This window comes from Podarcis melisellensis, assembly GCF_964234715.1.
Source record: "Podarcis melisellensis genome assembly, chromosome: 3".
Lineage (NCBI taxonomy): Eukaryota > Metazoa > Chordata > Lepidosauria > Squamata > Lacertidae > Podarcis > Podarcis melisellensis.
The window spans coordinates 10,525,100-10,539,189 of NC_138530.1; the positions used below are offsets into that span (position 1 = coordinate 10,525,100).

The following is a 14,090-nucleotide window of genomic DNA, read 5'->3' on the forward strand; positions in this document are numbered from 1 at the left end:
GGCAAGTAACATTCTTGCCGCTGTAGCAGCATACATGAATAAATTTCTATACAGTTTTGGCAGTTCTGTCCCTATAATTCCTGAAAGGACTTTTAGTCTCAGCAGGTTTCACCTACACTGTCACAAGCAAGATTACATTTTGCCATGCCAGAATTAGGCCTAATAGTACCAGTCTAAGATTGTGGCACATCTAGCAACACTTTCTATGCATGCTGTGTTGACTTTGCAAGGACAGAAAGGAAAGGAGGCTAAATAAGGATGGTGGTTCTCACAATGACCAAAATAATTCTATCCTCCTCCTTTATCTGGCCAAAACTAGGGATCTATCATCCAAAACGGGTCTCAAGTCCATATTGTGACATCGGTTTCCTAGTTTTTGACCTGGCAATATATTACAAATCATGTTTGTGTGAATCCTATGGCAAAAATCACAATGTGGGAAAAACTGTGAAGCCAGCCAATGGCCCCATCCATACTTCAGACACTGTGATATATCAGTGTATCACAATGTTTAGCTGGTGGCATAACACAAAGTTGATAACCAGGTATCGCCAGTGGCGTAGCGTGGGTTGTTAGCACCCGGGGCAAGGCAAGTAATTTGCACCCCCTAACCCGTGGATTTGCGCCCCCTAACCCGTGGATTTGCACCCCCTAACCCTAACCCCCAGATGTTGCGCCTGGTGCGGCCGGCCCCCCTGCACTCCCCACGCTACGCCACTGGGTATCGCCCAGCCCAAACTTCTCAAAGTGGCTAACCATTTCAAAAACACACAAGATGGAAAATCCACAGCAAAAAAACTACATAAAGATATGCTAGTTTAAACAACAGAGCATATGTCTCCACCAGGATGAAAACACTTTGTGAATGCAGAAATTAAAAAGGCCCAGGGAAATAAAATACTAAAAAGCTGTTTTGTCTGGTATGGGAAGCACATCAAACCTTCCCAGAGATAGTTCTGGAGTTAGGGTCACCTTCCAGAACTGCTCACCTTCCTTACTGCTGAAGTGAAGGGGAACTGGAGGATCTAGGTGGCGGTTCTGTCAGAACGGGCCATGGTGCCAGGTCAATGTGGGAACTTTCTAAGAGATCCAACCCCAGTGTGATTCTGTCATTTAAACATCATTGGTGCAGTGTCGGATGTAGCCAGCATTAAGGAAGTGGGAGACTGCAGCGCCACGCTAGATTTCAAATGCCATTAAATAATAATAATAATGATAAATAATAATGTCCCAAGCTAGTAAACCATTGTGTCTCATTCATTTCACAGAACCACAGAATGGTAGAAGTTGAAGCTGATGGTAGAAGTTGATGTTCTTCAACATCAACTTCGTTGGACTGGTCATGTTGTGCGGATGCCTAATTATCATCTTCCAAAGCTCTATTCCAAACTTAAAAAGTGGAAAGCGTAATCCTGGTGGTCAACAAAAGAGGTTTAAAGACTGTCTCAAGGCAAATCTAAAAAAAAATGGAGTATAAACACCAGTAATTGGGAAACACTTGCCTGCAAGCGCTCCAGTTGGAGAATAGCCTTTACCAAAGGTGTCGTGGGTTTTGAAGACACTTGAACTCAGGACGCAAGGGAGAAACGTGCTAAGAGGAAGGCACGCTTGGCAAATCCACACCGGGATCAACTCCCACCCAGAAACCTATGTTCCCACTGTGGAAGGACGTGTGGATCCAGAATTGGCCTCCACAGTGACTTATGGACTCATTGTTAAAACCGTGTTCATGGAAGACAATTGACTACAAGTGATCGCCGAAGAAGAAGGAAATGGTAGAGTTCGAAGGGACCCCGAGAGACATCTAGTCCACTCCCCCCCCCCGCAATGCAGGAACCTCAACTAAAGCATCCATGACAAATGGCAAATTTGCTGGGTTTAAAACAAACCAAAACACCAAACAAAAACCAGCCATTTTGGTCCTTTCCCTGCTGCTCTTCTACATTGCTTTGCTTTTTACGTGGTCTCGCAAGCTGCTTTGTGTCTCCTTAGCAGCAGAAAAGTGGCATCGAAATCAAATCCTCATTAATAAATCTAGGTTCACTTAACTGGGATTATTACGCTGCAGCAAAGTTTGTGGCCAAAAGAGGATTTGAACCCTGTACCGAATTAATCTTATTCATAAAGGTATTTCTAGACTGCTTTTCATTTTAAAACACCAAAGCGGTTTACGACGACAGTACGTGAAACCACACAATCAAGGCCATATAAAAAAAGCTAAAAACAGACGGCAGTTAACTGTTATGGAAAGATGTGCTCTTAATTGCCTGTGCAGGGCAGACGGAACTGAAAAGTTTTCAGCGTGCATTTTACAAGCTGAAATGGAATGCCGAATCTTTTATCGGAAAGAAACTGGCCCAATGACCACTTAAAAGCTCTATTTCCCGTTGTTATCAGATGAGTCTCACAAGCTCGTCCTGCCACTTTAAACCACTGTTAAGGAATCCTGGGCATTACAGTTTGTTAAGGGTGCTGAGAGTTTTTAGGAGATGCCTACACGGAACTACAATTCCCAGACTAGTTTCCCAGTCCATCCCTTTTCCTGGGAGACTCTGGGAACTGTAGCTCTGAGAGGGGAACAGGAGTCTCTTAACCAGGCACAGGCAAACTCAGCCCTCCAGATGTTTTGGGACTACAACTCCCATCATCCCTGACCACTGGCCCTGTTAGCTAGGGATGATGGGAGTTGTAGTCCCCAAACAGCTGGAGGGCCGAGTTTGCCTACGCCTGCTCTTAACAGTGCTCAGAACCCATAAACTGCAGTTCCCAGGATGCTTTGTTTAAAGTGGTATCACAGTGCTTTAAATTTATGCTGCGAATGTGGCTTCAGGTCCAACAACACATCTCTCATCACACACCGCAGCCTCTCTGCATATTTAAAGCCTCGTGCCTGAGAATGCCCCGGCATCACTGCAAAACGCTTGTGCAGAAGTGCTTCAGCATCGCTTTGTCGAATTAATAAAAAAAGCATATTGAGATGAAGATTTCCACCTCTCTTAGGAAAGGAACAAACCTCTTAGCATCAGCTGTGTAATTTACTTGTTAAAAGCAATTGGACAGGAGACAGCACCTGAACTCTTCCTCCCCACCCCACCCGAACCCCCCAGCCAAGCCAGCCACCCCCTTACAAATAAACACATTGGAACAAATTTAATTCAGACAGTTCATATTCCTCTTATGTTCATCAATGATGGCAAATTAAAACCAGTCCCGTGCACTCTGCGTGCAGGGCCCAGAGTATTTAAAAGAAGCTCGATATGTTAAGCGCAGTATATCTCCAGAGAAATTAAGTATTGACTGCATGCCTCAGTGAGTAGAAAATCTGCAAAAATCCATATGCCACATTGATCCAAATATTACTTTTTAACACTACTAACAATGTAACAAATTTTTAAGAGGTATGCTTGACGCAGGTATAATTCTCTTTAATTATCAAGGAACAAGCAAGGATGGCAACACTATTTGCACAACGCAGCTTTCGGGAAAGAAAACGAATGCTCCATAAGATCTGGGCAGATTCTGGGATGAAAATTTGGGGTGGGGGGGGAGAGAGACCCAAGCCAATCATACGGTTGCTTAGACCACTGGTTTCAAGCACAAAGAATTGAATTTGGAGGAAATAAGAGCCCCCAATGCCAAATGTTTATCGCTCATATAGCATTTTTATGGTTTTACAGCTATTTTATCACTTCTGCCGTAAGGTGGGCTGTGATTCTGTTTAAGACCGAGACACAAACAACCCCAGTTCTGCATGCAGAGGGGGGAGATTTTTTTAAGCAACGCAGAAAAGCAGTCTGTGGCACAGCCAGTCTGTGGAGCCTTCTAGCTCACCTGTGTTGACTGACAGCAGTTTTCCAGGGCTTCAGACAGGGGACTTCCCTGGAGACCCCAGGGTCCTTTCATATGCAAATCCCATGCACAGGTTTAGGAGCAAGTCAGTGATGCAATGCAGGCAAGGGGTGCAGAGGCAGGGAAGCCCATGTGCATGTTCAGAGATACGGCACTGCACCCAAGAAGGGTTACGTATTAGAAATCACCCCAGAACTGGCCCTACTAAACATCTTCCAAGACAACAATGCCCATTTACACCACAAAGAACTCATAACCCACCTACTTTCAGCAGCCAGAAACACCATAACCAGACACTGGAGAGACCTGTCAGGAGTAAGCATGGACCAATGGTACCAAATAGTATGGGAAACAGCCTTATTAGAAAACACTAACCAATAAACTGAAAATGACATGGGGACAACTAGAAGAAGACGCCTTCACCCCGGTATGGCTCCCCTTTATCACATACACAGCCCAACAAGACAATGACAACAATCCACCAACAGCATACAAATCAATATGGCTAACCTGATCCAAAACACACACACACACCCCACTCACACATGAAAACAAATACCACCACCGCCAATCACAAACAAACAACCACACTCTAGGCCAACCCCAACCTCTCTCACCACCAAAGGAACACAAGTGAATAGCACAGAACCTCCACAAGCGACGCTGACACAAAACCCCACACATATTAAGTAAAATAGAAACATCGCCACCCGACCCCCCATCTCCCCCCCCTTTCCTCTTCTTCTTCCGAATGTCTCAACAAATGAAACTGATCTGTAAAAAATGTTAGTTGGAGAAAAGAGAGAGAGAGAGAGAGAGAGAGAGAGACATTGCACATACTTTTGTAAACTAAGAAAATCGTTAATAAAATACATATTTTTTAAAAAAAAAATAAACCCCCTTTTGGTGTTGCTGCTGCAGCAAGCAAATCACTGTAGCAGGCTACCTTCACGTATCACGTGACAGAGATGAAAGGAAAGTGGAAACAGCCTTGTTATGACAGTCTATCATCATCACAAATGGACTTGGATGCATTTTGAGACAAACTGGGCCACTTGGACCAAGGCGTGCAGTTTTCCAAAACGCCAAAAGGGGATCTAAAGTGGACCTTGTGATTGATGCATGCTCCTAGTTTCTAGGCCTCCTAGAATTGTACATTGGGAGGGGACTCTGAGGGTCATGCAGCCCAACCCTCTGAAATGCAGGAATCTCAACTGAAGCATCCATGATTGGTGACCACCCAACCTCTGCTTAAAAACTTCCAAGGAAGGGAGAGTCCACCACCTGCCAAGGGAGACCATTCCACTGTCAAACAGCTCTTACTGTCAGAAACTTTGGAAAGAAACTCCTTTTTTGTAACTTGAACTCCAGAGAGGCTGGGGAAACCCAGCCAGATGGGCGGGATATAAATAATAAAATTACTATTATTATTAATTCATCTGTGGCGATCACACAGGGTCCCCAGACGTTTCACCGCCTATTGATCCCTGTGCCACCACTTTATTTCTCGCTGCCACCACCCAGGCCCTACCTGGTACAATACTGCGTCCAGTCAGGGTTAAACTGGAACATAAACTTCTGTTTATTTATTGCAGTTTAACAAGTGTAGGGTTTCATAAACGGTATCAGTCAATTACAATCAGGGGGTGCGTATCCAGACTACCTGCTCTCACTCACTAAACCACCTCTCAGATATTTACTTCTCTTCCTAGCTCCTAACTGTTCCTGACTCAGTTTATTTCGCTACACTAACTCAACCTACCCACAGACTCTATCCCAATTCACTCCCATTCTAACCAACCACCAACTCACCTTTCACCCCGCCCAGAGCTGGCTATATAGTCCCTCTGACTCCACCCCCCTGGGTTCTGAATGGGTAACCAGTTTAACTATTTCACCTCCAGCACTCTCATGTGTTAACATCACATCGGATCAAGTCCTCATGAGCACAGAAATGTCTGCTCTCTTCATCAACTCACTTCCCCTTGGCCAAAAATAGTTACCCCCACATATGCATAACCCATAGGGGTGGAGCACATTACACAAATGCACTCAGGCTGCACAACTACAACTCACCACATAATTCAGCTATTTGGGCATCTGCTGAGTAACTATTCCCTCTTCCCTTGAACCAGGGAAACAGTGAGTGCTCAAACGCCATGCGTTCAGGAGCCGTTTTTCACCCAATAATTCCTTTCATAGACTAAAGCAGGTGCCTTTTACAGAACAGGCCATGCTTGCCTGTCGCCGCATGTCTCACAGCATCAGTGGACTTAACAGATTTCCTCCCTCCTCGTCCCGTTGCACGGGCCAGAAAAAGCTTGCCCATTATGGCCCCTTTCCTCCTGAAATGCTTCCAGCGGGTCAAACAGTGCAATTGTCTCAGCACCAGAGAGGCGCAAGAGTCCCATTTCATTTTTCCTAATGACCAGCGTTAAATGACTGCAGGTCTTAACAGTGCTGGCAAATTATCAGGGCCCTCTGCATTACATGGTCAATGGTCCTTTTAATAGAAAAAGCAATAACGTATAGCTGTTTGTGCCAAGTAAAACTCGTTAGAAAGTATTAGTTTAAGATAACAGTTCAGCAGCTATTAACGACCACAAATGTTTGCCGACGCGCACTCCGTCCCCTCTTCTGGTGGGGTGGGAGGGAAGAGAGAGAAAGAAAAGGCCTGTCACTTTCTCTTAAGTATGGACATTATTGTTTATACAGAGCCATCAATGTATATGAGGCTTGAAGGAGGAGCCTTGGAGAATGGGCAACAGCTCAGCGGTCAAGGGCATGTTTCGAATGCAGGATCGATGCCCGGTTATCACCAGCTACAAAGTTTGCAGATAAAAAAGCTGGGAAAGATCTACAGAGCTGCTGCAAGCTAAATTACACAGTATTGGCATATATCTGTAATCTCACTTCTGTGCCGCATTTCTCTAAAAGGAGCTTACAAGAAGGAGAGAGGGAAGGCAGGGGCAAGGCTAACAGAAGGATACAAGGCATGGGTAGGCAAAATAAGGCCCGGGGGCCGGATCTGGCCCAATCGCCTTCTAAATCTGGCCTGTGGACGGTCAGGGATTCAGTGTGTTTTTACATGAGTAGAATGTGTCCTTTTATTTAAAATGCATCTCTGGGTTATTTGTGGGGCCTGTCCGGTGTTTTTACATGAGTAGGATGTGTGCTTTTGTTTAAAATGCATCTCTGGGTTATTTGTGGGGCATAGGAATTTGTTCAATCCCCCCCCCCCGAAATATAGTCCGCGCCCCCCAAGGTCTGAGGGACAATGAACCGGCCCCCTGCTGAAAAGGTTTGCTGGCCCCTCATACAAGGTATGCATATTGGCAAATGCACCAACACTGACTTAAGTCCTTAAAAGCCTCAAACAGCTTTGGCCCTGTATACCTGAAGGAGCGTCTCCACCCTCATCGTCCAGCCCAAACACTGAGGTCCAGCTCTGAGGGCCCTCACTGCAGGAAGTGAAGCTACAGGGAGCTAGGCAGAGGGCCTTCTTGGTAGTGGTGCCTGCCCTGTGGAGCACCTTCCCATCAGATGTCAAGGAAGACATCTGAAGGAAGCCCTGCACTGGGAAGTTTTTAATGTATGATGTTTTGTTGTTCTTTTATATTCTGTTCAAAGCCGCTCAGAGTTGCTGGGGCAACCACGTCACATGGGCGGGGTACAAGACCTGTATTATTATTATTATTATTATTATTATTATTATTATTATTATTATTATTAGGCAAGGGTAAGCCAACTCTCCAAATGTTGCTTATCTCCAACTTTCATCATCCCTGACAATGCTTGTGGAAACTGATGGAAATTAGAGCCCAACAACATCTATGAGAGCAGGAGAGATTCTCCTAAAGGTTCCCTGAAGATCAGAAGCCACAGGAGATCAGGGCCTTTAGTGTGGTTGCCCCTGTTCTGTGGAACGGCATTCCTGTTGCTATTCAACCGCTGCCTGCTATCCACACTTACCAGAAACAACTGAAGACGTTTCTGTTCTGGCAACCTTTTCCAGCCACGTGAACAGGTCTCTGCCAGGGGTGTTAACTCAGCAGCACTGCTTTAAAATTTACCCGATGTTACTTCCTATGTTTGTTCCCAACTGTTTCTTAGCTGCTTTTGTTGAATTCCGTGCATCGCCCCGACGCATTTGTGGAAAGCTATATGATAACATCTGGAAAGCACATGTTTGCTACCCATGGACTTTGGGTGGGGGAGATCAAATTAATAAGCTTTATAGAAGAGGCAGGGGGTTTTGCGGGGGGGGGGAGAAGGGTTGAAGCTGGTAGAAGAAAGAGAGGAGGAATCTTATTGGCACGTTGGGAAGGAATTTGAGACAGAACTCCTAAATAGCACCTACTCCCGCCTCCTCCCAAAAAAGTCTCAAGTTAAACAGTAGTCAAAGTTTGGCAATAATCACTTTTATTTTTTCCACACTAGCATAACATTAGAATTGACTTTGTGTCTTGCTGACATAGCAACTAAGAAAGTCGTGTTGCATTGACCACCATCGATTGCAAGCAATGCAGCCATTGGGGGGACGGACAGGCTCGCCCAAGTGCCATATGTTTTCGATATTGACCTTTTTCTCTTTTTCTATGGCTCTTTGGGCCGGCTATTGAATTTGGACTGCAGTGTAATAAACAGCTGAGGTTTAATTAATGGTAAATGAATACAAGACACAGGTTATGACTTTAACTAATTAGGGAATTGTTGAATTAAGTCTGCCTTGGAATGCAAGGCAGTGAAATCAATATCCAATAAAAGGACTATGTATGTAATTTACCTGCAAATGTGTTTCCAATACCGTCAAAGTGAGTTTAAATAAGTAAGATATATGAAAGGCTACTGTGGGGGGGGGGGAGCTTGAGGGAGCAGGGGCGGGCAAGAATTTTTTAAAAAGTTAACACTTCACATAGCTTGCAAAATAACGAGAAAAGATGATGAGCTTTGGGAAGTTTAATCAGAAGAAAGGAGAGCCGTCTTGCCAAGAGCACGGCAGAAGATAGTTGGGAAGGGCCAAAATGATCACTGACTTCGGCCAACTGGTGATATGTAGGCAGGAGGATTCCTATGTGTTTTGATATGAGTAGAAAAATAAAGACAAGCTACAGATGAAGCCGCAAGGATAAATCTCTGCTGAATTAATTTAGCTTGCACTCAGTTACAGACCAGTCCCATTTCTGTGTGTGGATTTTCCCTACAAATGTATGAATATTCCGCAGGTAAATTGTACACATTTTGTAGGCATTCTTCCTATACAGTGGTACCTCTGGTTACATACTTAATTCATTCTGCAGGTCCGTTCTTAAGCTGAAACTGTTCTTAACCTGAAGCACCACTTTAGCTAATGGGGCCTCCTGCTGCCACCGTGCCACCGGAGCACAATTTCTGTTCTCATCCTGAAGCAAAGTTCTTAACCTGAGGTACTATTTCTGGGTTAGCGGAGTCTGTAACCTGAAGCGTTTGTAACCCGAGGTACCACTGTATAGCAAAATGCATAATTATCATTATTATTTTGCATTCTTTTGGGGACCAAAGGTACACTGCAAAATCTAGAGGTGCACATAATGCAGGAGGGGAAAATCTTTTTCCCCCTTCAGCTGAAGGGCCAGATTCCATTCTGGATAACCTTCTGGAGGGCCAGAGACAAAAGAATGTGGGGTCCTGAATTTAAACTTCACCTTATACAGTCGGCTGGTTTCTACACATAGTCATTCTGACGCCTCTCTATTCTCGCAGCCAGGCAAGAAAGAATCACCATCAGAGGTTAAGGACACACACTCCAGCTAGGCAAATTTATTCAGGAATGGTGTCGATCAAGGATAGTGGGGGGCGTGGCCTGCAGAGAGGCTCAAAGGCCAAGACGGAGAGGCCTGGAGGGCCAGGGGGATGCCCGAGATTCTCCTTTCCCCGGCGTCTAAATTTGCAAGCAGGGATGTCAAAACAGATTCATCTGCTGCAAAAAGCGGACTGAACGAATTACTTGGCCTGTTCCCAAGTCAGGCTGGAAGCAGTGAGGGGGAAAAGAGTGAGAGAGTTCCACTCTACTACTGATCTGATTGTACAGCTTCGCAGTGCACGACATCAAAGTTTACTTAAAGGCAGTAATTTCCTTTCTTTAAAAAAAAAAAAGGAAAAAAAGAAGTTCTCTTCGCCTTACAGCATTATTCAAAATCCACTGTTCTGTACCATGCTTTCTCCCTTGCTGCACTCCAGATTGCCACACTGACTTAGGGGGACAGGAAGTCGCCACACAAAGCCCCATAAACCTGCTGCTTCTCCAAGTATGCTTCACACCAGCCCAATAACTCATTCCCCCCCCCCGAAATGTTTTTGAAGGGGTGAAGGAAGACCGAGGGAGTTACAGAGCAACCTACCTACTCCCTTGTGAGCATCTAAGCTGGTAAACTCTATGGTCCCATTATGGCCCTTCTTAGGATTTTCCCGATACTCTTTGTGGTTCCCATCGGGACAATATCTGTAGGCGAGTCCATAATCAGCAAGATAAACCTGGAAGACAAGAGGAGAGGAATGAACGATGCTTTTGTCCTCTGGAAAAAGTATAACCTTTCTAATTAAGCTGGAGGAAAACGGTGGCTTGAGGAGACTCTCAGATCTGCATTTTATTAAGCCAAATGGCATCTCAGGATAAAATATGTCCATCGAGGGGCTGCTAAGAGCTACCCTCACCTTCCTGAGTTGCGTGTCTCTTCCATACCCAGCCTTATTTCAGAGCAGAAAGGAATTTTTGTCTGTTTTGCTCCTAAGCTATCTTCTCTCCAGGTGGGCCTCCAGACATCATAAAGTGCAAGATGTCTTTTATCTGTCTCCATGCTGCTTATGGGACCCCGTCTCCTCCTTACTAAACACACTCACACACGCAGGCACGACAGATCGTGCCTTTCAACAGCCAGCCCTTCGACAAGTTCATAACAGCCGTGCTTACAGAAAAAGGACGGAAGAGGAAAGTTTTCTGCAAACACCAAGCGTATGACATACTAATTTTTCCTTCTGGCGGGGGGACGAAAAGGCTCCAGGAGAGAACATCTCTCTGTAGTTGCAACAGAAGCTTTTGAAAGTTTTCCAACAGCCACACGAAAAAAGAACCGCAAATAATTCTGAAAGAGAAGCCCCCCCCCCCCCGGTTGTCAGTTTTGCCATGTCTGAATCTGGCAGCAATAAGGAAAAAATGGTAACCCATTAGGGGCGATGTCTCAAGCAAACCCAGCTATGCTCTCAGAATCTGATAGCCACCTTGCTGAGCACTTGTTTAATGAACTTTCATATGGAGCATGCCAATTTGACTTGGTAAACTCTAGGTTAGATTACTGCAATGCATTATACGTGGAGCTGCCTCTGAAGACGGTTCAGAAACTTCAGCTGGTGCAGAAGTTGGCTGCTAGGTTGCTCAGTGGGGCAAGAAGGTGTGAGCGTATTACACCAATCCTGGCCCAAATGCACTGGCTGCCAATTAGCTTCCTAGCCCAAATCAAACAGTTGCTTTTGACTGATAAAGCCTTAAACAGCTCCGGACCGCAATACCTCAAAGACCGCCTCTCCCCATATGAACCTGCCCAGACCCCAAAATCATCCTCTGAGGTCCTTCTTTGTGTGTTTCCTCCATGTGAGGTCCAGAGGGTGGCAACATGGGAAAGGGGATTTTTTTTGAAGTGGCTCTCCATTTGTAGAATGATCTCAACAGGGAGGCTCACCTGGCACCTTCATTACGTAACTTGAGGTACCAGGCGAAAACACTCCTCTTCTCCCAGGCCTTTGGCTAATTAAAGAATCAATGTCCTTTTAATCCCAGTCATGGCCAACTCTGGGGTTACGGCGCTCATCTCTCTTTACTGGCCGAGGGAGCCGGCGTACAGCTTCTGGGTCATGTGGCAAACCAGAGCAGCAGACATAAATGCCGTTTAACCTTCCCGCCAGAGTGGTACCTATTTATCTACTTGCACTTTGATGTGCTTTCAAACTGCTAGGTTGGCAGGAGCAGGACCGAGCAACGGGAGCTCACCCCGTCGCAGGGATTCGAACTGCCAACCTTCTGATCAGCAAGTCCTAGGCTCTGTGGTTTAACCCACAGTGCCACCCACGTCCCAGAGCATGGAGTACAGTGGCCACCTGAGCCTCCATAGACAGTGCAGAATCCAGGACCCTCAAGATGCAGACCTGCTCCTTTCAAGGGAGTGCAACTCCCCACCTGCCGGACAGGCCACCCCATGCGCTAGACTAAAAGTGAAAAGATACGTTAAAAAAACAAATTATGGAGTTAAAGCACCACCGAAGAAACAGCCCAAAGTCTTCGGAGAATAAGCACCTGTTAAAAGCTTGGCAATAATAAGTGGACATTAAACAGCAGCAGCAGCCACTGCCCTTAAGGCTCGTGTTCCCGACCAACACCTTCGAAGCATCACCAGCGTTAAGAAAATCACTGCATTAATTTGCAAGCTGCTAAGTTGGAGAAAGTACTTTCCGCATCACTCTTTAACTAGTTTTGTGCTTTCCTGGCAGGCAAATCCCTGCCCTGGAAAATATATATATATATTAACAGTGCCAGCCTGACCTTGCTCTTAATTTAATTATATTGCTCTTGATGGGCTTCTTTCTTTTCCGTCTCCCTTTTCCTTTTCTCTTTTTCTCCACAAAAAAAGGCAGTCAGGCTATCTGGTAGCTGATTCTATTAAAATTACTGACTCCTGTTTGTGCCCCCGGCAGATTTACAGTCTTGGGGTGGCTGGTCTGTGTCTTAAAGGGGAGGGAGACCCTGTTTCTTGCCACTGCATTTTCTGCGCCTATTTGGAGCGTGTCACCAGGACTGCGGCTTTCTGTTCCTGCAGGGGCAACAGCTTTTAAAGATTATACTGATTATATTTCTCACCTGACGACCTGTACAAACTGCAATACAAAGATTAAAGACTGGAGGCGGCGTTTGGAAATCTGGGACAAGGCATAAAGTTTTGTCAGGTTGACCGACTCTTATTTCCTCCCGTATCCTCTAGCAGATTCATGCTGCTTGCTACCCAACCTAGCCGAGCTGGAAAGACAATAATGCGTCAAGTCACTGTGACGGAAGAGGCGACTTAAGTGGAACTGGCTGGCATTCCCTTGTCATTGAGCTTAGCTCAATGTAAGAGGCAGCCTTGCCCAAATATTGCCTCCATCTAGGCACAGAGAGATATGCTTTATTTTATTATTTGGAAATCACGAACTGTGGCTAGCCAACTGCAATTCTGACACTGCTTAAATGCAGGGGTGGGGGACTTTAGAGCAGGGGACAGCAAACTTTTTCAGCAGGGGGCCAGTCCACTGTCGCTCAGACCTTGTGGGGGGGTGGACTATATTTTGGAAGAAAAAAAAATGAACGAATGCCTCACAAATAACCCAGAGATGCATTTAAAATAAAAGCACACATTCTACTCATGTAAAAACACCAGGCAGGCCCCACAAATAACCCAGTGATGCATTTTAAATAAAAGGACACAGTCGACTCATGTAAAAACATGCTGATTGCTGGACCGTCCACGAGCCAGATTGAGAAGGCGATTGGGCCGGATCCGGCCCCCTGGCCTTAGCTTGCCTTAGCTTAGCTTGCTTTAGGGCACTTTCCAAAGTAGTTTAAGCAACTTCTAACGGGACAGAAAGGATGCCATAAAATAAACTCTGAAAGAAGAAAGATTCCACCAACCTTAAGGCAAAAAGTCATAGATGTAACGAGACAGGGAGACAGAATTTTGGTCAAAAGTGAAGAAGCTCTTCCTCAATGTAAGAGCAGTTTGGTCAAGGAAAGCAGCAGGAGAGATGATTTGTGAAACCACATTCCTTGAATATTTCCAAGGAAACGCCGGATGAGCAACTGCTGTGGATGTTTCAAGTATTTTATTTATTCATCCATTCAGATTTCAATTAAATCTTATTGTAATTATCTGATGGCTCAAGGCACAAAGTACATGCTTCACACCTGATCCTTAGCAGCTACACGGAACTGAGAAATACACAGCAGTCCAAGGAAAGCTTTGAAGGCTGTTCCCAGGGCAGAAGGCTCAGCACCCTCTCCTGATGCAATGAAACAACCCTCAAAGCGTTAAGAGGCTTATTGATAAAAAGAGAGGCTCTTTTGCCCTGAAGATTCACTCAATGGCCTAGCGCTTCCCTGCAAGTGAATGAAATCAGCAGCAAGCTGACCTTCCAGAGGTCAGCAGATTCCGATCATCTTACAATTCCCAACACATCAT

General features: G+C 45.4%; 1 protein-coding gene across 3 annotated transcripts in view; it reads right to left on the reverse strand.

Moving 5' to 3' along the window:
- The window catches only part of VRK2 (VRK serine/threonine kinase 2), a 67,430-nt gene that overhangs the window by 33,200 nt on the left and 20,140 nt on the right, over window positions 1-14,090 (reverse strand). For all 3 annotated transcript variants that reach the window (XM_081904121.1, XM_081904120.1, XM_081904122.1), the window contains one exon: window positions 10,230-10,362. In XM_081904121.1, the coding sequence (XP_081760247.1) occupies window positions 10,230-10,362 (133 nt within the window). The remainder of the gene's footprint in view (window positions 1-10,229; window positions 10,363-14,090) is intronic.